At 45.6% G+C, this 26,634-nt stretch overlaps 1 protein-coding gene across 2 annotated transcripts; it reads left to right on the forward strand.

Moving 5' to 3' along the window:
• On the forward strand, window positions 1–26,446 carry ELOA (elongin A). Of its 2 annotated transcripts, none has more exons than XM_074976485.1 (11): window positions 1–154; window positions 9,484–9,540; window positions 11,871–11,989; window positions 12,870–14,082; window positions 14,594–14,708; window positions 15,397–15,552; window positions 16,628–16,725; window positions 19,446–19,626; window positions 20,694–20,805; window positions 21,557–21,708; window positions 23,386–26,446. In XM_074976485.1, the coding sequence occupies exons 1-11, from the start codon at window positions 83–85 to the stop codon at window positions 23,445–23,447; spliced, it is 2,337 nt and encodes a 778-aa protein (XP_074832586.1). In that variant the 5' UTR covers window positions 1–82; the 3' UTR covers window positions 23,448–26,446. The 2 variants fall into 2 exon arrangements, with proteins under 2 accessions (XP_074832586.1, XP_074832588.1); XM_074976487.1 differs by having other exon boundaries at window positions 15,400–15,552.
• Window positions 26,447–26,634: the final 188 nt, after the last annotated feature.

Consider the following 26,634-nt stretch of genomic DNA (forward strand, 5'->3'; position numbering starts at 1 on the left):
TGGCGTTGGAGGACGGGGAAGCTCAGCGTTGTCGGTGGGCGGTGAAGCCGTTTCCGCCACAGAGGCCTCTCCAGCAGTAAAAATGGCGGAGTCGGTGCTGGAAGTTGTGGGGAAGCTGCAGTCTCGACTCTCTGGCAGCGCGGAACCGAAGAAGGTAGCGGCGGCGGGGGGAGGGGCAGCGAGCGCTTGAGCTCCCTCTGGCGGGAGGGCACGGGGTCCCCGCCAGCACCCCCCAGCTGAGGCAAACGTGGGGGAGTGAGGGGCCCGCTGAGGGCCGCTGCCGGGCAGAGGATCCGGGTCAGTGGGGTCGGAGGGGTCACTGGAGGCAAGGGGGGGCTCGGGCATATGGGGAGGGGACCCCTTCAAGGGTCACATGAGGTAAATGGGGGGGGCAGGGATTGAGGGGCAGCTTCTGAGCTCTGCTGTCAGGGCTGCTTTGAGGGCAGTAGGGCGGCTGGGGTGGCCCCCAATTCCAGGGCCCCTGGGGATCAAGGGAGGGCCACCTTCCTGGGTCCAAGGCTGGGGAGAGGGGGTGTAGGGCTCAGCACCTGAGAGGAGTGAGAGGATCTCCAGGGGGATGGGGCCAGGGGAGGCTCTCGCAGAGGCGGGGACCCTAGGAGGCCTGGGAAAGAAGAGGTGACAGAAGAGTTGGGTTGGGGGTGGGGGGTCCTGCAAGTGGGGTGGTTCTCCAGGGCATGGCACTTCGGTGGGCTGTTTGTGTTTGAACTCACATGCGGTTCAGTGTGTGCCAAGCAGTGGGGAAGTTGCTGCAGTGCTTCTGAGTGTGTTTGTAGTATGTTCAAGAGGTGCCCATATCTGGGCCCTAACCAGATAAATAGGCTCCGGAGCACAGTGCTGTCAACTTGTCATCTTATGAAAAGTTTGTCAAACTAGGAATAAACTCAACAGTATTTCAGAATGGACTCTTGAGGGGGATACCTGGCCTTCTGGGATGGGTTATTTTGTGTGTGTGTGTGTGTGTGTGTGTGTGAATACAATTAGTAACTTGCTTCGGGAAAGTATAACTGATCTTTTCCCAGTGATGCTGAGAGTTTCTGGTGGAAGCCCCATGATTCCTAGTATAATATTCTGAGTGTGAACATAGTGAAAGGCAACTGTGAACCAAAGCTTTGACTCTTTGGCTGATGCTATTCAGGGGAGTTTAAAGTGGTTTCCTTTAGGCCATGGTGCAATGTGCTTTCTTGAGATGTATGGCCTGAGCTGGAAGCCTATAGCTTTCAAGTTCTAGTTCCAGCCCAGACTTGCACTCCCTCTCTGTTCTCAGGCCAGTTGTTTAGCCTGTCTAACTTCATCTGTACTAGGCAAGAGTTAATGAGGCAGTGCTGAACTCTGCTCGCTCTCATCTGTCTTTGCCGTTAAACTTTGTTTAGCACCAGTTCAGCTGCACTCATTGCTCATGACCATTGTTAACAATTGATAACTCTTCTGCTATAGACAAAGATTCTGTGCCTCTTTTCCATCTATAAATTCAGGACTCTGACTGAGCCAGTACGGTGTACTGATCTTTTATTTATGTTGGTACTTGTTCTCCAGAATTTAAGCTTTCATTGGGGGTAGGGTCAGGATGTGGGAAATGTCAGTACCTTGCAGTGGAACTACATATGTTTGGTTTATACTTTTGTTTTCTATATCTGCAAAGCCAGAAATAGTGAGTGCTGGTCTACACACAGATTTTGCATTGGTAGAATTAAATCCCCTTTAAAACTAATTAATGCAAGAAACCATGTAAAACACCCTTAACGTTGAGAAGTCTGAACTGTTTTACTCATTGCTCAAGGATAGTTCAGGTTTTAACTATTTCACAGGTCATGAAAGCATCTAACAAAGGAGAGGAGAGGTTTGTAAGTCTACACAATCTGCTGTGAGTGGCAACTCATCTTGGTGCAAGACATTATTACTCATGGCTTATTTAGGTTAGATCTCTTTTTGTACATATGCATGCTAGAAAATTGACATTTTTATGGCACTTATTTCCTTATGTTTTGTCTGTCTGGAGTTAACTTGCACTACAGTTTCCATAGGACTCATAGTTTTAAGTTCAAATAATATTAATTCTCAGAAAATCTTTTAGTATTATGTCTATTTTACAAATCAGGAAACTAAGACATAGTTATCCAACTCAAGATTTTTTGGATCTCCCTCTGAAACATCTAGTTACTGGCTGGTGGCCCAGCTTATCTGTAATATAGGAATAACAATGTTTATCCACTTTTGTAAAGTGCTCCAAGTTCTACTGCTGAAAAGTACCAAGTATGAATATTGTTTTTGTGGACAATCCTGAGAGCATGGATATGGAGCACTCTGAGGGAGGCCTTGGGTGCTGTTGTCATGAGTTGGAAACAGTCGCATTTTCCAGTGGAGGGGGTGCAAACGCTTAAACAGTTACATTGGAGCTGTATTGTGTATTTGTGTCACTTTAGAACTGCCTGCTTTCTTGCATAATTAGAATTAAATGTCCTTTTCAACTATTAGTGCAAAATCTATGTATAAACCATCACTTACAACTTCAGGTTTTGCAGATGCAGAAAATGTAAAATGTTGAAAAGAATAGGACCAGGCTATACTGCAATAATCTGAAATAAACATGCTTTGTTACCTTTGCAATAGTCTGGTTATTTCAAAAAGTTAAAAAGGAAAATGAGCAATTAAAATAAACAATGTGGTGCTTCCCAATACTATTTAGGAGGTGGGTATCAGTTAGGTTAGGCTCAAGTGCATGTGTTTTAGTTTTTGTTTTTAAGACGAAAAATCCAAAAGGTTTGTTGAAACATTCTCCAGCCATATTTTCAACAGTAGCCTAGTGCTAGGGCATGAGACTTGGGAAGAGAAACTACTTGTTTTGTAGTACCAAAAGGCCACAATTGTGTGAAAACATACCTGAATTCAGTCTCCCTGTTTCAGAGGTCTTTTAGTCTAGACGTGAGACTACAGTTATTTTGTCATTCATTGCTAGGGTGACCATCCGTCCAGTATTTGACAGGACAATCCCATATTTGGGATGCCAAAAAGGCATCCCTGCTTATTTTTTTAAAAGGGACTAATTGTCCCGTATTTGAGCCCTCCCCCGCTGACCTTTTCTGCCAGCAGCTGTGCAGGCAGAGAGCACGAGGTCACTTCCCCGAGCCTCAGGGAAGCTGGGGGAGCCTGGATGGCTGCCACTTCCCCGGGGCTCAGGGAGCAACGGCAGCTGCTGCTTTCCGGGGGAGTGCTGGCAACTGCAACTTCTGTAGGGCTCCCGGAGAGTGCCGGTCACTGCCGCTTCCCCAGGGAGCACTGGGGTTTGCTGCTTGCTTGGGGAGGGCTGGCAGCTGCTGCCTCCTTCCTGGCTCCCCGGAGCTTGGTGGAGCTGTGAGGAGTTGCCCCTCTCCTCCATATATCCCTGTCTGGTATTTGGGACAGGGAGATGTGGTCTCCCTATTCATTCTTCTTGGACAGTAGTAAATAAGCAGAGTATATATAGTGATAAATGAATTAGCGTGGTCTCTCTTGAAAAGTTAAATTGGCATAGCTACTTTGGTAAGGCTGTGGAATGAAAAAAACGCTGACCTTCATAACTATGCTGACTTTACCCCTCCCCACCATTTGTAGGTCCTGCTGTGTCAAGAATTAGGGTTTCCATCAACAGGGCTAACTTCAAGGAAGTGGTGTTTCAGTACCAACAGATTAAACCCCTCCTGTTGGTGTAGGTGTGTTTACGTTATTGGGCTATGTCAGTATAGTTTTCACAGGGTAGTGTGGATGTACCTTAAGGTGCTTTTTGAGACAGAGGAAACCAGATCTTGTATCTGATCGCGTTTATTTAAAAGTTTACAACTCAGCGGGAAAACCTGCTGAATTTACAGATTATGACAACGGCATGTAACTGTGAAAGCTTGGTAAAATGCAAACTAGGCTGCCTTGAAGGACAAGATGGGATTCCTTTGTTACATCGATTTGTGTTCACTTAGCATAGTTGGAAAGTCCCTAACTCTATAACGTACGAGTTTTCCCGAGGAAAAACTAACTTGATCGAAAAATGTGCACATCTTACTCATATAGATTGAAAGCTCGTGGGGAAGCTGCAAATAACTAAGGAATGAGATGAATGGCTTACAATGCAACAAGGAAGTACAGTTAAAACATAACTGGGATGAAATTAATTTGGGAACCTGGAATAAATATAGAAAGAAATCATCCTAATAGTACAGTAGTTCTCAAACTTTTTTGGCCCATTGTCCACCCCACTCAACACAAAACTTTCTGTGGACCACCAGCCAGCCGCTCATGATAGCTCATCTCTAAATACCTTAAATACTAAATTATTTGTATTAGGCTACTGGAGCTATAACGAAAGGGGGAATGTGCATAATTGGTAAGAGAGAAAATATTAGTCAAAATAATTAAACAGATTAACTTTATCTGGTTGGTTTACCAAACTTTGTTTTAAATCATGTAAAATATTAATTTATGCCCAAAACAAAAGGTTTCAAGGTTGTGTTTATTAATGGAAGGAGTATGGAACCATTTTAGGTTAGGGACCACACAAGTGAGAGGCAAAACCCCTTCAAAAAAACACAACTCCGGCAACCCTCACTGATGTGGCTCCTAATTGAAATACCTCAGTCCTCTGGTGCTCCAGCCTCCTGGGAGGGGAGAAGAGAAGAGGGGAGGCAGGAGAAGACAAGGTTAAGGGCTTCCCATGGGCCAGATTAACTCTTTTAGGGTCACAGAGTTCACAGATTTTTGTGAGGCATCCCCAGGGTCTATGGTGTGGCCAGAAATTTGGGGTTCAATGTGCAGGAGGGGGCTGCCAGGGAATGGGGTGAGGGTGGGAGTCTGGATGGGAGATGGGGTGCTGTAGCAGACTGTGATTGGGGGTCTGTCTGGGAGGGAGCATGCAAGAGCAGGGTGGGGGGTCTGGAAAGGAGGGAAGGTGTAGGAGTGGGTTTGGGGTTAGGGTGTCTGGCCAGGAGGGAGGGTGTGGGAGTGGGTCATGGGGAGGGTGCAGGAGAAAGGGAGGGCTCAGTGTCTGGTCAGGAAGGAGTATGGAGTCTTGGTGGGGGTGCAGGGCCTGTATATGAGGGGAATGGGGAGCTACTTACCTAGCTTCACATCCCCCAGTCACCCCCAGGGAACATGTCCCAGCATAGCCTCCTGCTGTTCCAGAGTCACAGCCAATGTGATTGTGATTCTGGAATTGCAGCCAATAGGAGGAGCAGGGAGAGCCTCCAGGAAGCACGTCTGTGTGCTGCTTTTCCCCCAGAGCCGCTTGATCCGCTCACGACCCGCGTCCAACAGTTAAGGGTTGGAACTTTTTTCCTCCCTCAGCAGGAAGCTGGTGCTGGCGCTGCAACTTTGCAAGGTGGGGCCATGAGGCTGGAGCACCACTGTGGACTCCCCACTGCAGGTAGAGGTTGAGGAGGGTGAAGCCATAAGCCTTCAGCCAACTTTCAAGGTAGCCGTGGACCAATAACAGTCCAAATTGAGAATTACTGTAATAGGGGGATCTTTTGGGTATCTGAATAGGCTCTCCTAGGAAATGGTGGATATTCCATTTCCTGAGACATTTGAAACTAGATGGATAAAGTCCTAGGAAATATACAGTGGTGAACAACCCTAAATGTTCAAACAATTATTTGAATGGCTCCAGTATTTCCCCATCTACAATTTGCTGTGTCTCCTTAAGTGCAATTGGCATCTTCATTGTTGCTGTCATGGCAGCAGGAGCCCACTGGTGCAGAGCTTAAGGAAAGTGGAGCTCATTTCACTGGGAGCTTTATCCCCTATATCAAAATGGCAGCTGCCACTTTGTTTTATTTGGGACCTTTTTTAAAAATACTAAAATACAGTCCTCTCAGTAAATAGATGGCATGATTAAAGCCTCTGTTTCTGCTGCTGCTGTCTACAAGAGGGTTGGTTAAAGTTCTTAGTTGCAGTAAGGTAGTGCTTATTTCTAGGCCATCAAGAGACATGCTGACTTGAACTGTTATTTTGGTGCCTTGGTTTTGTCAGAGATTCTTATAGGGAGCAACTCTTGTTTCCCCAAATTATCTGTGTTGAGGTGTTTCATGGTAACAGAAGTAGACTGCTACCTAATTCACATCAACCTATGCAATCTGAAAGGAGTTCCTGTCACCTTTTTTGCCCATCTCTTGGGAGAGCAGATGGCAGAAGGATTTACATCAAGGAGACTCATTAGTCAAAAATGCAGGTATAGCTTCCATCCCAAAGCTTGATAGCCAGATGCCAGACCTCATGATTCAACAGGTTCCTTCCCATGTGTGTATACACTTAGAAGGTGCAGGGAGGGTGAATTTAAGAATCAGTTAATTATTGTTGGTGCACGTGTGGCATACTTCGGTGTCCCCTTCAGTATTTCAGAACAGTGCTAAAGAGCCACTGTTGGTTTAAACACTTTGGCCGCGTCTACATGTGCACGCTACTTCAAAGTAGCGGCGCCAACTTCGAAATAGCGCCCGTCACGGCTACACGTGTTGGGCTCTATTTCGCAGTTGAAATCGACGTTAGGCGGCGAGACGTCGAAGTCGCTAACCCCATGAGGGGATGGGAATAGCGCCCTACTTCAAAGTTGAACATCGAAGTAGGGCACGTGTAGCCGATCCGCGTCCCGCAACATCGAAATAGCGGGGTCCGCCATGGCAGCCATCAGCTGAGGGGTTGAGAGACGCTCTCTCTCCAGCCCCTGCGGGGCTCTATGGTCACCGTGTGCAGCAGCCCTTAGCCCAGGGCTTCTGGCTGCTGCTGCGGCAGCTGGGGATCCATGCTGCATGCACAGGGTCTGCAACCAGTTGTCGGCTCTGTGGATCTCGTGTTGTTTAGTGCAAGTGTGTCTGGGAGGGGCCCTTTAAGGGAGCGGCTTGCTGTTGAGTCCTCCCTGTGGCCCTGTCTGCAGCTGTTCCTGGCACCCTTATTTCGATGTGTGCTACTTTGGTGCGTAGACGTTCCCTCGCAGCGCCTATTTCGATGTGGTGCTGCTCAACGTCGAAGTTGAACGTCGACGTTGCCAGGCCTGGAGGACGTGTAGACGTTATTCATCGAAATAGCTTATTTCGATGTAGCGTGCACGTGTAGACGTAGCCTTTGAGACCCAGACAGAAATTAACCTTCAACTGTGATAACTAAACCTGAAATGAAACATGGAGGAAAAAGTGATCAGTCCTCTCTGTAGAGCAGAAGACATTCCATTAGTTGTTTAGGATAGACTTACTTCTGCCTGCCTTGTAAGTTCTAAAAAATCAAAGCATCTTTCAAATATATATCAAAACACAGATTTATTCAAAGATCTGTCATTGGAAAGGTACTTCTAATGCCTGTGGTTAATAGAACGTGTAACTGAACCCAAAAATTAACATTGATTTTAAGGTGAGTGCTTCAGGGTCATGGACATTGTTGTCTTTTATGTTTGTACAGCACAGGAGAGAGCTGAGCTGTGATGGAAGAGTATAGGTGCTATGTTTGTGCCTCAATTACATATACTGAACACTGAGATTTTGAAAGAGGCCCAGTTCTCAGAGGATGGCTGTTGGGCCATGATTTTCAAAAAATGCCCTTTAAGAGATCCCAAAGGGGGCACTGAAAATCTCTAGACACTTCTGAAAATGTAGGCCCTGAATTTTTATCTCAAGCCCTTTTACAAACTGTGTCTCCATTCCTCATGTCTAAAATGGCGATAATACTCCCCAGAAGGGCTGAGGCTTAATGCTTACAATGCACTTTGAGAGTCTCAAATGACAGCAAATTATTACTCTTTGGTGCATCCACAGCACTGTTACCTTGCAAATTAGTAGAAATAATAGTAAAGAATAAATTTCAGACACGTAGAAGAACATGATTTGTTGAGCAAAAGTCAGCATGGTTTCTGTAGAGGGAAGTCGTGTCTTACTAATCTGTTAGAGTTCTTTTAAGGGGTTAACAAACATGCAGACAGGGGGGATCCAGTGGACATAATATACTTAGATTTCCAGAAAGCCTTTGACAAGGTCCCTCACCAAAGGCTCTTACGTAAATTAGGTGGTCATGGGATAGGAGGAAAGATCCTTTCATGGATTGGAAACTGGTTAAAAGACAGGAAACAAAGGGTAGGAATAAATGGTAAATTTTCACAATGGAGGGGGGTAACTAGTGGTGTTCCCCAAGGGTCAGTCCTGGGACCAATCCTGTTCAATTTGTTCATCAATGATCTAGAGAAAGGGGTAAGCAGTGAGGTGGCAAAGTTTGCAGATGATACCAAGCTGTTCAGGATAGTCAAAACCAACGTAGATTGTGAAGAACTTCAAAAAGATCTCAGCAAACTGAGTGATTGGGCATCAAAATAGCAAATGAAATTTAATGTGGGTAAGTGTAAGGTAATGCACATTGGGAAAAATAATCCCAATTATACAAACAATGTGATGGGGGCAAATTTAGCTACAACAGATCAGGAAAGGGATGTTGGAATTATAGTGGATAGTTCTCTGGAAACATCCACGCAGTGTGCAGCGGCAGTCAGTAAAGCAAATAAGATGTTAGGAATTATTAAAAAAGGGATAGAGAATCAGACGAAGAATATCTTACTTCCCCTATATAAAACTATGGTACGCTCACATCTTGAGTACTGCGTGCAGATGTGGTCTCCTTAACTCAAAAAAGATATACTGGCATTAGAAAAAGTTCAGAAAAGGGCAACTAAAATGATCAAGGGTTTGGAAAGGGTCCCATGTGAGGAGAGGCTAGAGAGACTGGGACTTTTCAGTCTAGAAAAGAGGAGTTTGAGGGGTGATATGATAGAGGTATATAAAATCATGAATGGTGTGGAGAAAGTGAATATTGAAAAATTATTTAATTGTTCCCATAATATAAGAACTAGAGGACACCAAATGAAACTAATGGGTAGTAGGTTCAAAACTAATAAAAGAAAATTTTTCTTCACACAGCGCACAGTCAACCTGTGGAACTCCTTGCCGGAGGAGGCTGTGAAGGCCAGCACTCTAGCAGGGTTTAAAAAAGAGCTTGATAAATTTTTGAAGGTTAGGTCCATAAATGGCTATTAGCCAAGGGTAAAGTATGGTGCCCCTAGCCTTTAGTCAAAGGCTGGAGACAGATGGCAGGAGACAAATTGCTCGATCATTGTCTTCGGTTCACCTCCTCTGGGGCACCTGGCATTGGCCGCTGTCAGCAGACAGGATACTGGGCTGGATGGACCTTTGGTCTGACCCAGTATGGCCGTTCTTATGTTCTTGCAGACTTCTCCCCTCTTTCTGCAGCAGAATGTTGCATTTCTTTGCACTCAGTTCTCCACATGCTCACCTTCTTAGAAACTTGATCTGGAGTTGGATAAGAGCTGTTTGTGGATATGAGTTGTGAGACGTTTGCTGCTCAGACGTCTCTCATGTGCACCCATGCACTGCAGAATTTTCTTCTGTTCTAATCTCAGTTTGTGATTAGTATGTCAGAATCTAAACGTTTTCCTTGTTTTCTCTACAGCTGCTGAAAAGCCTTAAGAAACTTTCCGAGTTGCCTATCACGGTTGACATCCTTGTGGTAAGAACTATGGTGTCTTTTCTGGAGCAGAATAACAAAGTGGTTCCCCAAATTGAAATTTGAGTAGGATATTGGGGCTAACACTCAGTTTTTGTGGCAGATCCCAGGAAGTCTCTAATGGCAAGTGAAGCTGAAATCAGCATCAAATTGGAAATCAGGTGTAAATTTTTAAGTGATCAGTCATTGCAATAGATCACTAGGGATGTGATAAATACTTCCTCACTTGGATCAAAAGTGGACCTCTGTCTAAAACAAATCAAAAGAGAATCTCTGTCTAAAACAGGTGATCTAATTCAATCAAAAGTTATTGGGCTTGATGGTGGAATCCCTGGCTGGTTTCTATTGGTCAGTTATAAAAGGGGGTTAGACTAGAGTATCATAATGGCCTCAAGACCTTAAAATCCACTATATATCTGAGAGAGATCATCTCTCTGTTCAAGAACTCCTCCTAAATGTTAAGAGCTAGGACCACCAAATTCAGTATACAGCCTCCTCTTATCCCTTAAAGAAAGAGAAGAGTTCGATTGTGCCAGGAAAGTGGGATGTGCCCAAAATGGGATTTCTCATAAAAACCAGACAGGAAAGAGACAATCACCATGCAGCTGAAAGGGGCTGTAGAGACACCCCACTCTTTTCACCTCCCACAACCAAGGCTGCCCCAGCACACTTTAGGGAGCCCCCTCCCACCGCCCAATTTATATGGGAACATAGCTGGCTGTGCCCCTTTGTCATGGAGGGGAAGGTGCACAGTTTGCTGCCTTTCTTGCTCTGGCTGAGTAGCACAGGGGGCAGATAAATTTGACACACCTCGAGCCAGGGGAGATGCATTCCATCTCCGGTCCCCCTGGCTGTGTCTGCTAGAGCTGCCGTGGTCATGGAGAGGCACTTCTCACCTGTCTCCGACTGGGTGTGGTGAGAGAGGACTGGGGTGGTCCCCTCTCCCTGGGGCAGCCTGCACATTGAACTGTTCACCCCCAGCCCCACCACAAAACAATGATTTAAATAAAGAAAACCAAATTTTAATTGAGTTAAGGACCTGAGCAAAGTTGGGTAAAGCTTCTAGTCTATAAATATCTGAAAGTGGTCATGATCCTTTTTCCTGTGGCTTATCTGACAGATGACCTCCTAGCACTGTGGTAGAATATTGCTGACTCATCACCATGAGCTGAATGCAAATCTCTTTCTTCTTACTAAAATATTAAGCGCAAGTCTGGAACAACTCCTACCCTAAGTACTTAACTGGTTTGTCCACGTCTCTGTTGTGTCCTGATCATCCCATCAGCATTTTTGGAATGGCTGAAGAGTTGCGTTCTGTGTTCTTAATCACTGATGCCTTCTGGAAGAAATTTGATTGAAACCATTCTGCTTATCTGATATTCTTGCAGGCATTTTGAATAGTCACAGAGAGGTAGCCATGTTAGTTTGTATCTCCCCCCCAAAAAAAAAAAAAGTCAGTCATATAGCACTTTAAAGACTAACAAAATAATATCAAAACAAAAAGCAGTCAAGTAGCACTATAAAGACTAGCAAAATAGTTTATTAGGTGAGCTTTCGTGGGACAGACCCACTTCTTCAGACCATAGCCAGACCAGCACAGACTCAATATGGTCAAAACAGACTCTGGCTATGGTCTGAAGAAGTGGGTCTGTCCCACGAAAGCTCACCTAATAAACTATTTTGCTAGTCTTTAAAGTGCTGCCTGACTGCTTTTTGTTTTGATAGTGTATAGACTAGCACTCCTCTGTTACTATTTAACAAAATAATGTATTAGGTGATGCACTTTTGTGGGACAGACCCACTTCTTCAGAACTGGAAATTCGGGTGAAAGTAAACTGGTGCAGTGAGAACAGAACCTTTCTATTAAATTCTTGTTATGCCAGTTTATTTTCATCAAAATTTCCAGATCTAAAGAAGTGGGTCTGTCCCACAAAAGCTCATCACCTAACAAGTTTTGTTAGTCTTTAAAGTGGTACAAGTGCTTCTTTTTTTGTTTTCTTAAGGGCATTTTGTTTGAAAACAGAATATTTGAGGTCACATTTCACAACAACCCTCATGTAGCCTGATGTGAACTTTTGCTGAGGTCACTCGTTTTCTGTTGTTAAATTGGAAGCTAATGATACAATGGGACACTTTGTATATCTGCAAATTAGGTAGCATTGTAACAGCTAAATGGAGTCTATAGCTTTCTTGAGGCTGTGGTAATTTGAAGAGAGTTCCAGATAACCAAGCAGATCTGGTAGTTCGACTTAGACAAATCTGTTTAGATGACCAAAGATAAGAATGTTGACTGATTTGCAGAGAGCAGCTGATGTTTTGCATCTTCCTTACAGGAGACTGGTGTTGGGAAGACTGTGAATGGCTTACGGAAACACGAGCTTGTGGGAGACTTTGCCAAGAACTTAGTAGCCAGATGGAAGAAGCTGGTGCCAGTCTCTCAAGAAGTGGAGCGGTAAGCTAGCCTCTCCCTTTGTCTCGTTGGATAAGCTGCATTAAAGCTCCCAGTGGATGTGATGCTAAATTTCTGTGCCTCAGAAAAAAAAGGCTAGACTCCAGAATAGTCATAAGCAAGAGAGAGAACTCCGCCATGAGGTGTATGCCTCAGGGCGGGGTAAGTTTCCTGCCTGTGCTGGCCACAGAGTTGCTGACTACCACAGCTTTAAGTCAGAGTGAAGTTTTGTCTTTCAGGAAACAGCAGTATGATGGAGAAAGTGACACTAGAGACTTAGAAAGCATTTTCACAAAAGCGAAACCTTGTGTCTCACTTCCCTGAAGTTGTAACACTAGAAGAAGCTAGAAGTGCAACAGAGTGGAAATCCTCTTTCGAGAGCTACAGAAAATAACAGTTATGAAAGCTCAGCCCTTAGGTTACTGCTAGCAGCTGTGTTGTAGGAACAGTGCTGTGGCTCAAGGGAAAAGGATTGGCTGATTGAATTGGCCACTTCCTTGGCCTAACTCATAACTTTGGTAATAGAGATTGCATTATAATGGCTTCTGTAGTCCTGCATACTAGTGTGTGTAATTAGGAGACAGTATACCAGTATGGCTCCACGCATTCCTCCTCTATCTTGTGGCAGCTGTTTTGTATTCTCTAATATGGCTGGGAAGTCTTCAGCCTTTGTGAGTTAGGGGTTGGAGTTTTCTGTACTGGAAATACCACTAAAGCTCAAGTGCAGGAAAGAATATCAATGTTTTTATTATGTCCAACCTCCAGACACTCTTATTCTTCAGTGTACCTGGTTGCAATTCCTACTGCCCTCTGGAAGTAGCTCCTTTTATTCTTCTTCTTGATGGATTTTGTTTAATGATTGGGTTGTCTTTGTCTCTCTTAGAAATAACCTTGATTCAGAAGAACGTGACTATGAGAGAAGCAGCTCTAGGAAGCGGCAGCGAGAGCCTTCGCCAAAAGAGGAGGAGGAAGCTGAGCAGGACTACTCAGAAACATTCCAGCCTTCTTGCAGCCAATCACGTGAGCCAAACCACAGAGAGAAGAAGGCCAAAAGGTATTCAGAGCCTGAAAGAGGCCATCAGGCCATCAGCTATGGCAGCCAGGAGGACAAAAGCTGGAGCAGAGCATCCCCAGTTCACTCCTCAGATCAGGAATACTCGGACTATGGACACGCTCTGTCACCTGAGCTGAGGGAGGGCCCTCAAGAACTGTACATGGATCACTCTGCCTCTGAGGAACAGGAGGTGGAGCAGACAGTGTTTCACTGGAAAGCTAGTAAAGGCCACAACTTTCAGGACAGGCTGGAGGGAGGCCATGAAAAGAATCCCAGTGAACTCCAAGACAAAGGCAGCCTGACTCGGAACAAAGATCGCAAGTCCTCTCACAAGGAGAAGCAGCGACTGGACACTAAGGGAGAGGTGAGGACCTCTGCTTTTAGCCCAGAAAGATTGCACAAGTCCTCTGTCAAGGAGCAGGTCCGAGAGGCTCCTTCAGGAGGTGGCAGCAAAGAGAAGCTCAGGCCTTTAGACAGCACCAAGAGAGAGAAGAACAGAGAAAGTGGTGGCTCTAGAAAGGAAAAGTCACAACCTCACTTGGAGGAGCCTCTGGACAACTACATTAAGAAGCAAAAACACCAGGACTCTGAGAAAGCCAAATTGGAAAAGGCCAGGCCGAACCTGGAAATATCCAGTGTGGATCGGGAGAAACGGAAGTCAGAAGGTAACTCCTCAAACAGGAATAAAGAGAAGGGACTTTCTGGCAGTTTAAAGACTGAGAGCAAATCCAAAGCCTCTGACTTAGAGAAAAAATCCATGGGTTTCTCACCGAGTTTTGGGGAGGTGGAAGCAGAGGATGAATATGAGCAGCCTAAAATGTCCTTTGAGTCATACCTGAGCTATGACCAGCCACAGAAGAAGAAGAAGAAAGTGGTTAAACCTTCTGCTCCAGCTCGTGAAAGAGACAGAGGGCATGGCAAGCAAAATGGGTCTAAAGTCAGTACCAAGAGCTCAGACTCAAGCCGAAAGAACACCAGTCACAAGCAAGCAAGCGAGAAAAGGGCAGAGAAGAAACAGTCTGGGACATCCAAACCAAAAAAGGTAAGATCTCAGAGGGCCTGAATGTGAACAGACAGGTGTGTTAGTAAGTGCCACCTCCCACACCAGCTATCCTTTGCTCTACTTGGCAGATGCTTGGGATTAATTCATCTCCTCTTTGCCATCTCAGATACTGAATTTAGCATGTGGCTGTGAAAATTTACACATGGGGATGTCCCATCAGGTACTCCATGGGTCCATAATCTGTAATGCCACGTTCTAACTGCCATTTCTGCTGTTGGGTGAGATGATTCATCCTGCACTCATCTTAGTAGTGTCCTAGAGCACAATATTCTGTTGTTTATATCCATATGAGGCACTCGTGTTGGTGAGTCCAGGGATGCTAGAAGGCCCATGCTTGTATTCTGTGTGGAAATTGCCTTGGGCTAATTAACCAATAACAGACAGGATTGTCATCATGTGAGTTATTAAAATGAAAACGAGCAAAAGCTGGTATAGGATGTAGTCTTCCTCTTTGATCTCTGTTCAGTTTTGTGTTTTTCTCTCCCTCCAGATCCCCACTGACGTGATGCCAACGTTACCCGATATCCCTTTGCCTGCAATTCAGGCCAATTATCGTCCACTTCCCTCTCTCGAGTCAAGTACTTTCTCCCAGACAAAAAGGAAAAGTATGTGCTGGTCAGAGCATGGGCAAAATCTTTGGGACTGGAGGAGTCCTTGGCTGCCTTATGGGGATAGGGGAGAAGGGGAAGACTGATATGATTAACCTCCATGTGCAGAATCCAGTGTGTCATTTGAATTAAAGCTCCCTGTGATTAACTTTGTGTGACTTCGCTCATTCCAGCCTTACACCAGTGCAAAACTCCGGCGACTAAAAGCCTTTTGTACTTAGGGGCCACTGTTCTGCCACTGATACCCCTCCCTACCCACTTTGTATGTCTTGGGAAGGAAAGGGCCATGACTCAATTGAGGCAAGAGTAAGGGGGTTGCAGTCACATAGTTAGCTTCGTTCAGTCGACTTCTACTGTCCCTCCAAGCAGCATTTCTTGTTAGCTGAGCACTTGGGCAGCTGCCCGGGAAAGGTTCAGCTGATTAGCAGGGAGCCCACAGCCACCCACAGCGCATCGTGTGTTTCTATTAGTGGTGCACATCTTTACAAGCCTCAGTGCACATAAAATTTATTCTACCCATGGATGACAAATTAAGAGGGAACACTGCATCTGAGCCACCTGTATTATCTTTGATCTGCCTCAGTAATTGCTCAGGATTTTCACTGTGATTTATCAAGGTGCTCCTGTACTCAGGGGAAACTGTGATGCTGGTCTTTTTTCTTTCCCACCTGTCATCTGATCACAGCAGTGTCTTCACCCATTGAGGAGGGTGAGGCTGGCTTTACGGGACGCAGGCTGAATTCCAAGATGCAAGTGTATTCGGGATCTAAATCTGCTTACCTGCCGAAGATGATGTCGCTGTATGAGCAGTGCATCAGAGTCCTCAACAACAACATTGACTGTGAGTATCACTCCTTCTTTGCTTTATACATATAACTGTCCACTGTCGGTGTGAGGAGAGTTGTGTACTTCTACTGCCCTAGTTCTCAGTACCAGTGAAATGCTCCTCATGGGTGCCATGCAGTGAGTTAATTTGCTTTTTATATGTCCAGGGAGCACCTGGCTTTGTACAATTTACAGCCCTATCACTTAGTCCAGTGGTGGGCAGCCTGCAGTCCATGAACCCCTTGGCTAGCTCCTCCTCCCTCCCCGCCAGCGCACTGGGACACCAAAGCCCCACAAGTCTTACGTCTCCTCCCTCCCAGCACTTTCGGAGGAGGCGCAAATCACTTTTATTTGTGCTCCTTCCCCACTCCTCCCTTGCTCCCAGAGCTGGAATGTTGCAAATCAGGCAGTTTGCATGCTCTGAAAGTGCTGGGAGGGAGGGTGAGGAGCAGGTAAGTGCGGGGCCCCAGTGCACAAGAGGCATGTCATAGGAGGCAGATGGGGGCCGGGGGAGGCACAGGTGGAACCTCAGTGGGCCGTGGGTTGTGTGGCCCACTGAGATGCAGGAGAGCTACTCATGCAGCCCCCCTCTTAGTGGTTGCCATGTCTGATTGATTTAGCTGTGCGGGAATGGGTCAGGGTACTACTTGGATGGAAGACTGCATAGGAGCACTAATGCTGCGGTAATTGGTAGAGGGTGCTTTTCCTGTGTGTCTGTACTGAACCAAAGCCCCAGCATATATCCGGAGAGAGTACTGCCCTGTGGGAAATAAGACGTAGGATTAGGATCCTGACGAGGGATGTGACAGGCTTTTGACCGTGTATGGTTAGATCATCCATAGAGGCCAATGATTTATGCAAATTTTGCTGCCTGTAAATTGTCTCTGTACTGGTAGATGCAGTATATTTCCCTTCCTATTCTGTTTTTAAATTGCTGTGTTGTATTGCTGTGAACTATTTTAACAGCCACTATGGTCTTTGGCATTTCTGTAGTGGCTGCAAGGACCCACGTGCTTATCACCAAGCTCTATTCAACACTTTCACTTGGGATGAAAGGTGTCAAACAGTGTTGGTGTCTCTCTGTTCTATAGCAATCTATGAAGTGGGTGGAGTTCCTTTTTCGGTGTTGGAGCCGGTATTGGAGAGATGCACCCCTGATCAACTGTATCGCATTGAGGAATGTAATCACGTACGTGTCTCCAACTCAGGGCAGTAGCTGGGCAGGAGGGGAATGTTGATACTTCCATGCACAGGTAACATTCTGTCCTCTGGGAGGCAGAGAACCTTCCTGAGAAGGTTTGGACCGTGGCTGAAATGCTTTGGGAGAGGTCGTTAAGGAGTTGCCCAACTCTTCATTCTGGCCACAGTTTATCCCCTGCCATTGCACCTTGCTGACCCGTTAGCAGCCATTACTCCTGGTGTGACCATCGTGCCTGGAAGGGCTGCGCTCCAACTGCTTAATCAAGACAAACTCCAAAGAATGGCTATGCAAAGACAGTCCACAAAACTGGTGAATGATTCTCATAATTAGAATCGCTACACCAGCAACAAAACAGCTTCTGCAATACCTTACTGGTTACCCAGAAGCCAAAAATTCAGCTCCGCCTTTAGAATATGCCAGCCAGACAGTCAAGTCAAATATAAGGACAATTATTGAAAGTCTTGTTCATCATATATAAAATTCTACCAATCCCAAGGGATCAGACACATTGCCCTCAAGGTCAATGAATATTTAATGCTTTACCCAAATATGCACTTAACAGCCAATTTGTATTAACAAAGATTTATTTAAAAAGAAAGCAATTTACGGTTGAATGACCATTATACATGCGATATGAATAAAGTTCTTAAGTCAGTTTCATAGTAGAGATGGTAGGCAGCAATGTTGCAAAATGTACTTTTAGAATCTATTCCATTGGTTCTAATCCAACAGGTATACAGACTGTGCATGTGGACTAAATTCTTTCCTGAGACATATCAGGGTACTCCAGAGTTGTGTCCAGCTCCATAGTTTTTGCAACTCAAAACCTCCCCAGTAAGGTTCAAGCAGACTTGAGATGACAAGATCAGGCCCCAGATCTGCGGCAGGCCTCTTTACATCAGATGGGTATTCCTTGGATGAAGAATAGGTACTGTGTATTGTGGTTTTGAAACAAAATCTCCTTTTTCCTATCTATACACAAGTAATTAGTTGCATTCATCAGCATAAATTAATTATCTATTCATACACAGTTTACTACAAACAGCAAACAGAAATATAGACAATAATGATATACCCAAGTTTAATCTAAACATCAATATTCCCTTTTGATCTCGAAATTAGTAAAACATGGCAAGACAGGAAGAGACGTTTAATCACCTATCTACCAGTAAATGAGAACACATTGTGATGTTTCTAACAGATATAGGTGAATACAGTTAGTATTCTTTGAGAATACAAACTTGCCTTTCAAACACACTGGTCGGTCTAGCATTGCTTTGATAACCATCTACAAGAAATGGCCCTGATTCCTATTTCAGTCCTTATCTAGTATGTTTTGAAAGGTTGATCTGGATTGTTTCAGCTTGTTGGTTCCTTTTTGCCTTTTTTTGGCTCATTATCACACCAGGATATCCCACACTGCAGTTGAGTTGCTTCTATGAGGGATCACTGTTAAAATCGGCTTTGTTTATCTCCTGTCTCTCATGAAATCTGCCTCTCCTTCACGGTCCTTTGGCTTCCAGGCTCTTGGAATTTGGCTCTGAAACAAGTTTTCCTGAAATGCCAGGCCAGGAGTTGAGATCTCTCAGCAGGGTGCTTACCCTCACTATGCTGGGAGGATGTGGCTGGCTCCCCAGGCTTGCATGTGGATACGTCACATTGTGCAATTGCGTTAACAGCAAGAAGTCCGGAGTGCCAGCTGGAGAGTCTAGCTGCTGTGCTCACCCTATAGGGAAAGTGCTTTATGATGCTGGAAATACTCTGTTTTTTTAACTAAATGTGCTTGGCTGTGCCCCAGGGCTGTGGCAGTGGATTATCTGTGGAAAATCTTTTTTGTTTCTGTGCACTGGAGGAAGCCACTGTTCGTAGCACCACACCGAGGTGGTGAGTGGGTAATTAGACAGATGGAGCTGGTGTCTCATATGTCTTTCAGTAGCACCCTTAGCCTGGTCATGGATTTGCACCTCCCCTACTTCTTTCTAAGTAACAGTGATGTCCTGCCTCCTGTTTTCGCTGGTTACATTCATCTTTGGAGGGGAATGGGGCTGAACATTGCAACAGCTCCTATGGCAGTGCCTACTTGCCATGTGGGTTACTAAGTGACAACTAATTGCAGTGCGGGCAGCCGGGGCTTGGAGGCTGACTTCTGCTCATATTAGTATGTGATTGGTACCCACTGTCACTCTGAGGAAGCCTCTCCAGTGTCAATCAAGGTGGGGTTCAGAGGAAAGAGAAACACTACCACTTCCTTCTCTTTTCCTTGCCCTCGAAGATAACATGAGAGCAAAACCCATTAGCTGCCTGCAGCACACCATGATTTCCCACAGGCAAGAAGGATCCTGCATGCTCTCCATAAAGCCCAGCCTTGATACTGAGGCTGCAGTGACGTTCTGCCCTTTGCCTAATGTCCCTGCCGTCTGATACTGGATGAGAATGGGGGAAGGACAGCATGGCACAGCCCTGTAAACTGGGATGATGTGAGTGTGATAGGGAGCCTAGCTGAACCTCTTGAGAAGAGTAATTACCTCACTGCTTGACTCATGCAGCTGGGACATGCTAGATTTGTGAACTACTTACTGGCAGTAGGGGTAATGGTATGTGAAGGGAGGAGGGCCATTAGGTGTCATGAGCGTTAAAGGTCTGAACTTGTCCTATCCAGAGGGATGCCTGAAAAATTTGTCTGAACTGACTTATGGGTCCGTCTCCAGGTTTTAATTGAGGACACAGATCAGCTGTGGCACAATCACTGTGTCCGGGACTTCAAGAAGGAAAAGCCAGAAGAGTTTGAGTCCTGGAGGGAGATGTACCTTCGGCTCCATGATGCCCGAGAACAGCGGCTGCTCATGTTAACACAGAACATCCGCTCAGCTCATGCCAACAAGCCCAAAGGTAAAGCAGGGGCTGGGTGAAGTGGAAGCAATCGGAAGGGAGAGGGACCAGTGAATAAGATGGGATGTGAGTCTTCCTGCTGGAGAGAAAAGCAGGGGTGTCTGTTGAGGTAGCTGGTTCAAATCTGGTCCACTTACTGGCCTCAGTTCAGTTCCTAGGTGATTTGTTCCCAAGGAAAACAGCCTACATCCGAGGCCATGGAGCAGAGATGAAAATGAGGCGGTGCCCCCCACGTGCTGCTCTGGTAAGAGCCAGCACCAGGGTGCTTTGCTGCAGGAGGAGATGCGGTGTGCTTCCAGCTGGGGTGCTGAGGCTCTCCTGCAGCTGCTGCACTAAGCCCCTTCCTCCACTCCCCTGCAGGCGCCATTTAGGAAGGTTTGGGGGAGGTGGGGGGGGGGGAAGGGCTGAATTCCCTCCCACCCCACCCCCTCCATTCGTACCAGGAGGCTGCTCGCTGTTGCACTTCGTGTCACTGTCGGAGTGAGGGGAAAGCCCATGGTTTGCCCGCATTCCTCTGCATGGCTGGTGAGGGCAGAGGAGTGAGTGACACAAGCTGTGTGCCGGCTTCTCGCTCCCTGACAGCGAGGGGAAGGGAAACAGTAAGCAGCCAGCTGGTGCCCTTGGCCCCCCTCCCTGTACTCCCCCCATCCCCTGCCTGCCCTGACCCCCGCACTCCCCACCACACTTAAATTTCCACCAGGCACAGTCATATCGCAGCCCTCTCTGCAGGGAGGGGGATTGCAATAAGACAGCACCTGCTCCAGAGTCTGATTTCTTGTTTTGTTCCTTAGGTAGTTCCTCCAGGTTGTGGTTGAAGTATATCGATAGGGTACATAAGGCTGTACCTCCTGTGAAACGCCCTCTCCACAGATCTATCTGTCTGGCCTCTTCCCAGGCGTGAAGGGTCTGGAAGGGGACTCTGCTCCATGTAATGGAGTAGAAGGGTGAGGGTGTGGTGGCTGATGCTTGGCTAGGAACCAGGGAGGGCTCAATGCTTTGTGACAGGTCCAAGGACCTGCCTTGTGACTGGATCGGGGGTGGTGGTATTTTTTTCTCTCTCTGTGCAGGCAGAGTGGCCAAGATGGCATTCGTCCATTCAGCAGCAAAGCCCCCCCGGGATGTGAGGAGGAGACAGGAAAAATTTGGAACCGGAGGAGCTGCTGTACCAGAGAAGATCAAGTGAGTCTCTAACCTCTCCCATCTGTCTGTTCAGGACCACCTCCTTAGTGGGCTTGGCAGAGGGAGAAACACAGCAGGTTGTCCTTTGAGTACAAAGAATCCCTACTTTCATATGGAGGCTGGAGGGAAGGGGAATCTCCCTTCCCCTCCTTTTTACTGTGTCTAAAGGGGAGGGAGAGCTTTGCCAGTCAGGGGCAACAGATGGCATGTGTATGTCTACAAGCATCTGTCTCGCCTGCCAAGCTCTGAGTTCAAGCTTCCCCAGTTTTTCCTTCAGGAGTCACTTAAGCCATTAGTTCTGGCAAGAGAAGCTGGGAATCTGCAGTGCAGGCCTTGGCTGGCAAGGAGCTTCTGAGGAACCCGCTCTGTTGAATTTACTTGACAGCCATTGAATGTATAGGAATGCTACACACAATGCTGAGAGAGGCCTGGTCTAATGTTTGAGCACTGGACTAGTTTTAATCTTGGCTCCTCCACTGACTCTGTAGCTTTAAGTGACTTGACTGGTGTCTGTGCCTGTTTCCTTAATTTATGAACTGGGGCTAATGATATCTAGTTTGTTGGAGGCTGGAGATGAATTGTTTACAATGTAATAAGTGCAATTCAGTCCTGTTGCTGTGGAGTTCTGCCTCAGCTGTGCAGTAAGTTGTGTGGTTGGGACAGAGAGAAGGCACTGTCAATTCAAGACTTACCCAGGTGTGCTTGGTCCTGAACTGAATCAGTCCCTTCACTAGAGCTGTTTGAATTGCAGGATAAAACCAGTCCTCTTCACGCCCAGTAGAAGTTACGCCCAGGCAGATGAGGAGCAGTCCTATGATGGGCCCAGCACGAGCAGTGCACATTCTGGTCCATCCCCAGGCAGCACCACGTCTGGCTATGACCCCAGGAGACCACCTGTGAAGAGTGAGTAATGTGGACATCGCTGTCTGCACTGGTTATTTCTAGTTATCATTACCAAGGGCACGTGAAAATGCTTTAACCGCTGAAGGATCATGCCTGGAAGAATGATACAGGGCTTTCAGGAAGATGACTCTAGAGTGGGGTTCCTTTACCAGCCCTCCTTTTAAAGAGAAATGGGAGAAATATGGTTCTAGTTGCTGCAAAGGTTTAGAAATGGTCTTGTGGTGGAGGCATTGGAGTAAGAACGGAGACTTGGATTCGTTATCCACCTCTGCTAAATATTTGCTGGCAGTCTTGGAGGGAATCATTAATCGCTCAGCTTCAGTGTCCTTGTCAGTAAAAATGACGATACTGACCTGTCTCCGAGGAGTTTTGCAAGGATAAGTTCCCATATTCAGCATTGGTAGGTGCCGTCACTAAACTTACTAACAAAAATAGGTTGGAATTTAGTCCCAGATTTAAATGGTGGTGGTCATGAACTGAGGCCAACCCTAAGTATGTTCAGCTCAAAATGCAAATTCCACTGCTTCTGTTAATCTTCCCTTGATACTGCACCACTCACATGCAGTGTTTCTTTTAATTTTTTCCTGTGGTGGGTGGAATAAATTTTATGTGCACCAAGGCAAGCACAGATGTGCACTGCCGGTAGAAACATATGCCGCCAGCTGTGGGCACTGTCCTTATCAGCCAGACGGTACCTGAATCTCTCCTGGGTAGTAGCATACAGGGAACACTGCTTACATGTGTAGCTCACCATGGAGTGGAGGGACAAAGGAAGGGGAGAGTAAAGAACTGGTAGAAGTTCGGGGGGGAGGGCGTGGTGGTGTGAGAGAGAGAGAGAGATCTCCATGGCCATTTCTAGCATCGTTGTATGTATGGTGCTTCCATACTACGGTGCTAGGGACCTTAGGTTTATGGCCAACAAATGAAGAGGGCAAATGCCTTTCAGAGGTTTGCAGTGTTACCTGGGCTGACCAGCTGAGGTTCTGGTTAGTCAGAGTTAACTAGTATCCCTGCTTTTTGGAAAGTTCTTCAGTTTGGCACGGGGTTTGAATGCTTCCAAAAATTTAAAACTATTATTCTCCTGTGTTTCTGGTATGATGATCAGCGTTTACTTTAAAGGCAGCATGAAAAGGTGCTGATATTTCCCATTTAGGATGGGGGGGCAGGGGGAAACAGGGTGGAGGACGGGTGAACCTTTGGACTGCATGGCTCTGAGTGAATTCAGTTCCTTTTCCACCATGTTGGGGTCTTGCTTTTCCCAGTGGTGGTCAGACCTTGGCATAACCTTCTGAGAGGCAGTGGAAACCTGGTTACTTGAATTAGAACCCTGCATAGTTAAAAAATTTATATCTGCATCCAATCTGCAAACCTGGTTCCAGGTTATAAAGCGGATAGCTGTGGATTTTCAGGTGTCTAACTTGAATAATTTAAAATTAGACTGGATAAAGCACTGGAGGATGCAATGCAGGGAACAATTCTGTGCTGGCCTGCGCCTGAAACAGAAAATCCTAGCAGGTTTTCTTCACATAGCTTCCAGTTCCTTGTGTTGAGCCAATGTTGGCTTTTGCTGCTTGGCTGCTGGCAGGCTCATGAGAACTACAACTAAGTAATTCGTTCTCTGTTCTTGTGATTCGTTGTACCATTGCTTTTAGTACTTGTTTTTCCCTTTTGTTTCAGAAATTGCACCCATGATGGCGAAGACTATCAAAGCATTCAAAAACAGATTCTCTCGAAGATAAGGTACCCGAGAGAGATGGGAACTCCTCTCTTGTGGAGGGAGTGGCATTGAATGGGGAGGGGAAGGAAAGTACCAAGTTGCTCAGAGTCCTTGCCTTGATTGTTCTCCACGGAGGCTGCAGCAGCTGAGAGAGGCTTAAAAACTGGCTCAAGGATGATGGCGATGTATGTTTGCCAAGGCAGCCCTCCTGTCCCTTTCTTTGCCTTCCCTGCCTCACTCCCAATTTCTATGAAAAGTACTATGTTCAGAATTAGAAAACCATCAGAAAATGTGAAGTCTTGGTATCTGCTGAGAAGAGAAGGTCCAGAGACTGATGTTGCTATTTAACTTCTTAATAAATTTACAAATGGTTTTAATGAATATTTCCCCCAGATATTATTTGTCACCCCCAAAGCCCAGTCCTGGTAGAAGGACCCTCTTTTCCCATGAGTTGAAGCCTCTTCCTTCCATGTGGATGCTGTTACAATGGGAGACTCTTTCTTGATTTTCATGCCCACTACGTCAAGTCCCACCTGCAGCCTCTGCGACAGGTAATGCTGAAAACCAGTCTACACTTCAGTCCTTCAGCAAGCTGGATCAGGCCTGAGGCATCACTCTGATTGTGTAAGTTAATGAATCCTAGCTGTCAACTTCTCTGATCACCGTGTTGTACAGATGCTTGAACAGTTGTATAGGAATTCTGAGAGCTGTCAAGGACCCTTCTCAATGCTCTGTTCTCTTCGGCTCATTGGAAAAACACAAGAGTTCTTTGGGAGAACTATCACTGTGCTGAAATGGAAATTTTAATCACTCTTTTGGGTTTTAGATTGGTCTTGGACTCTGGACATCAAAACAGTTTTAACAAAACCAATGAAGGAGTTAGTTTCCTTTCTTTTGGTAGAAGAAAGCAGCTTTGTCTAGTTTCCCCAAGCATCATACACCATTGGAAAGCAACAAGACCACCTGTGGCACCTTATAGACTAACAGATATTTTGGAGCATAAGCTTTCAGATGCATCTGACGAAGCAGGTCTTTGCCCACGAAAGTTTATGCTCCAAAATATCTGTTAGTCTATAAAGTGCCACAGGGCTTCTTATTGCTTTTGAAGATACAGACTATCCCTCTGATACTTGACACCATTGGAAAGGATTTTTTGAGTCTAAAAGCTGGCACTTTAATCTCACTCTTTCCCTGTAACATATTGCTGGAAAAAAGCAAAAGCTTTAACATGTGGTGGTGGTGGTTTTTTTTTTTAAAGTCAGACCACTTTATGGGGAAGATGAATTACATCTTAGGTTGGTGCAGAGTCTGCAGTTCAAATTCAAAACATGCAATGTCTGAGGAAAAATCCCAGCTCTGGAAGGGAGAGGTGAGGTTTTATCTTTGAGTGAGCAGCCTCTGTTGAGCTTAATTGAAAAGTAACAAGAGGACTTTGGATCAAAACTTCCTCATGAAGGTGGTCATGAGTAAGGGTGTTGGCACTGTGACTTCAGTTAAATGAGCGGAGTCTTCTGCTTCTGGCAGTGTTAAGTTGAGAGGTGCTGCTGAGGAGTCACTGTGGGTTATAAAATCCTTAATTCAGCACAAGTACTAAATCTGTCTTTACAGATGTGCAAAATTACCCAGAGCACAGCTAGCACAAGTTTGACTGGGTTAGAGCCAGTACTACGGTGAGGGGAACGTATTCTGTTCTTGATGGATCAAGCCTGTATGATTGGCTCTGTAACTGGATCTGGAAGTTGAAATTGTTTAGGTTTGGAGATTCATTTGAGCCGCTCCTAAATGCAACCGACTCCAGTGGACATTCTGCTCTCCTTATGGGAAAGAAGGCTGTGGTGGTAGCTGCTTAACAGTGGCTGTATTTTCTTGACTGGAAAATCCTGAATGAGTGGACTTGGCTGTGTGTGCTGGCCTGAGGGAACTTTGCTGTGAAGTGTATACCACAGAGGGCTAGTGAAATGCCCCCATTTAGACTGGGTTTTTTTAGGCCGCTGGACATCATAAAAGCCACCGTTTTTATTTATAATTTTTGGAGGTCTTGGAAGAGTTCTCAGAATTTCACGTGCTGTAAATCTGTTAGTCGTAGATGCTTCAATGATGTCACCATGCAGCATTTCAGTGTGTTGTGCTGTAAAATAATGCCTATATGCTCTTGCATTTTGCTGTATTTAATTTGCTGTATTTTAAATTAGGTAACAATATATAATCTTCTGCCAGCTGTTGTGCTACCATTTATTTCTGCTTTTGACTTGGGGTGTGGGGGAAAAGGGGGAGTCTCCACTGTGTCTGGGCCATGTTTAAAGAATCTTGGGTAACTCCTGGGAACAGTCGGGTAAAATTGCTAAATACCATTATTTCAGTTAGATATCCCTGTCTGGACTGTGGATACTACTTGTAGCTCTGCAGTGGGCATATCATCCCGTTAAAACCACTTCTCTTGCTTCAGACCCGGTCATCAGTATTTTAGCCTAGTTTGGTGGATCTGTGGCAAAAGATACAAATGTGGTTGCCTCTAATCCCAGGATATTTTAGTCTACTTGCTCAATGAGAAGCAAATCCTTCATATGAGACCAACACTCATCCCTCTCCTACAAGGTGCTCTTTCTTCCTTTTTTCAGTCAGACACTAAAATCTCCCGGCCTGAAAGAATTTGAATGTCTTTTACTGAGGGGGGAGGAATTATTTTAGTGAGACTCAAGCTAAGCCAGCCGTAGAGTAAAATTGCTTGCTTAGTTTCCAATCTCTTCCAGCGTTCTTGCAATTTTCTGTGCTATGTTATGTGCAAATAAACCATCCAAAACCCAACCTCTCACATACCTCCCTTGAGTGCTTTCACTGGGTTGGGATGAGCAACGTGGGCAGAAGGGAGAGTCACGCTGACTTGCCTTTGTACTTTGGTTCCCAACTGTGTATATACAATTTTCTATGTTACTTTTTTGTGGTAACTATGGAGATTAATATTTTAATTAGATAAGTTATATGAGAAGAAAATCATGTCTCAATAAAAGCCAAAACACTGGACCATGTCTGTCCGTTCCTTTCTGTCTGAGTGGTAATTGAACACAAAGAAGCAACAAATTAAGAAGCATGATTGCTTGGTATTGATGAGCTGAAGTTTGCTTTTTAAGCTGACAGCCAAATTTCTTGTTGACTTTTCACTTTCAAATGTCCCCTGTTCGATAGAGCAGTGCTTCCTAGCCTGGGGTTCA

Source organism: Carettochelys insculpta, chromosome 24, assembly GCF_033958435.1.
Source record: "Carettochelys insculpta isolate YL-2023 chromosome 24, ASM3395843v1, whole genome shotgun sequence".
Lineage (NCBI taxonomy): Eukaryota > Metazoa > Chordata > Testudines > Carettochelyidae > Carettochelys > Carettochelys insculpta.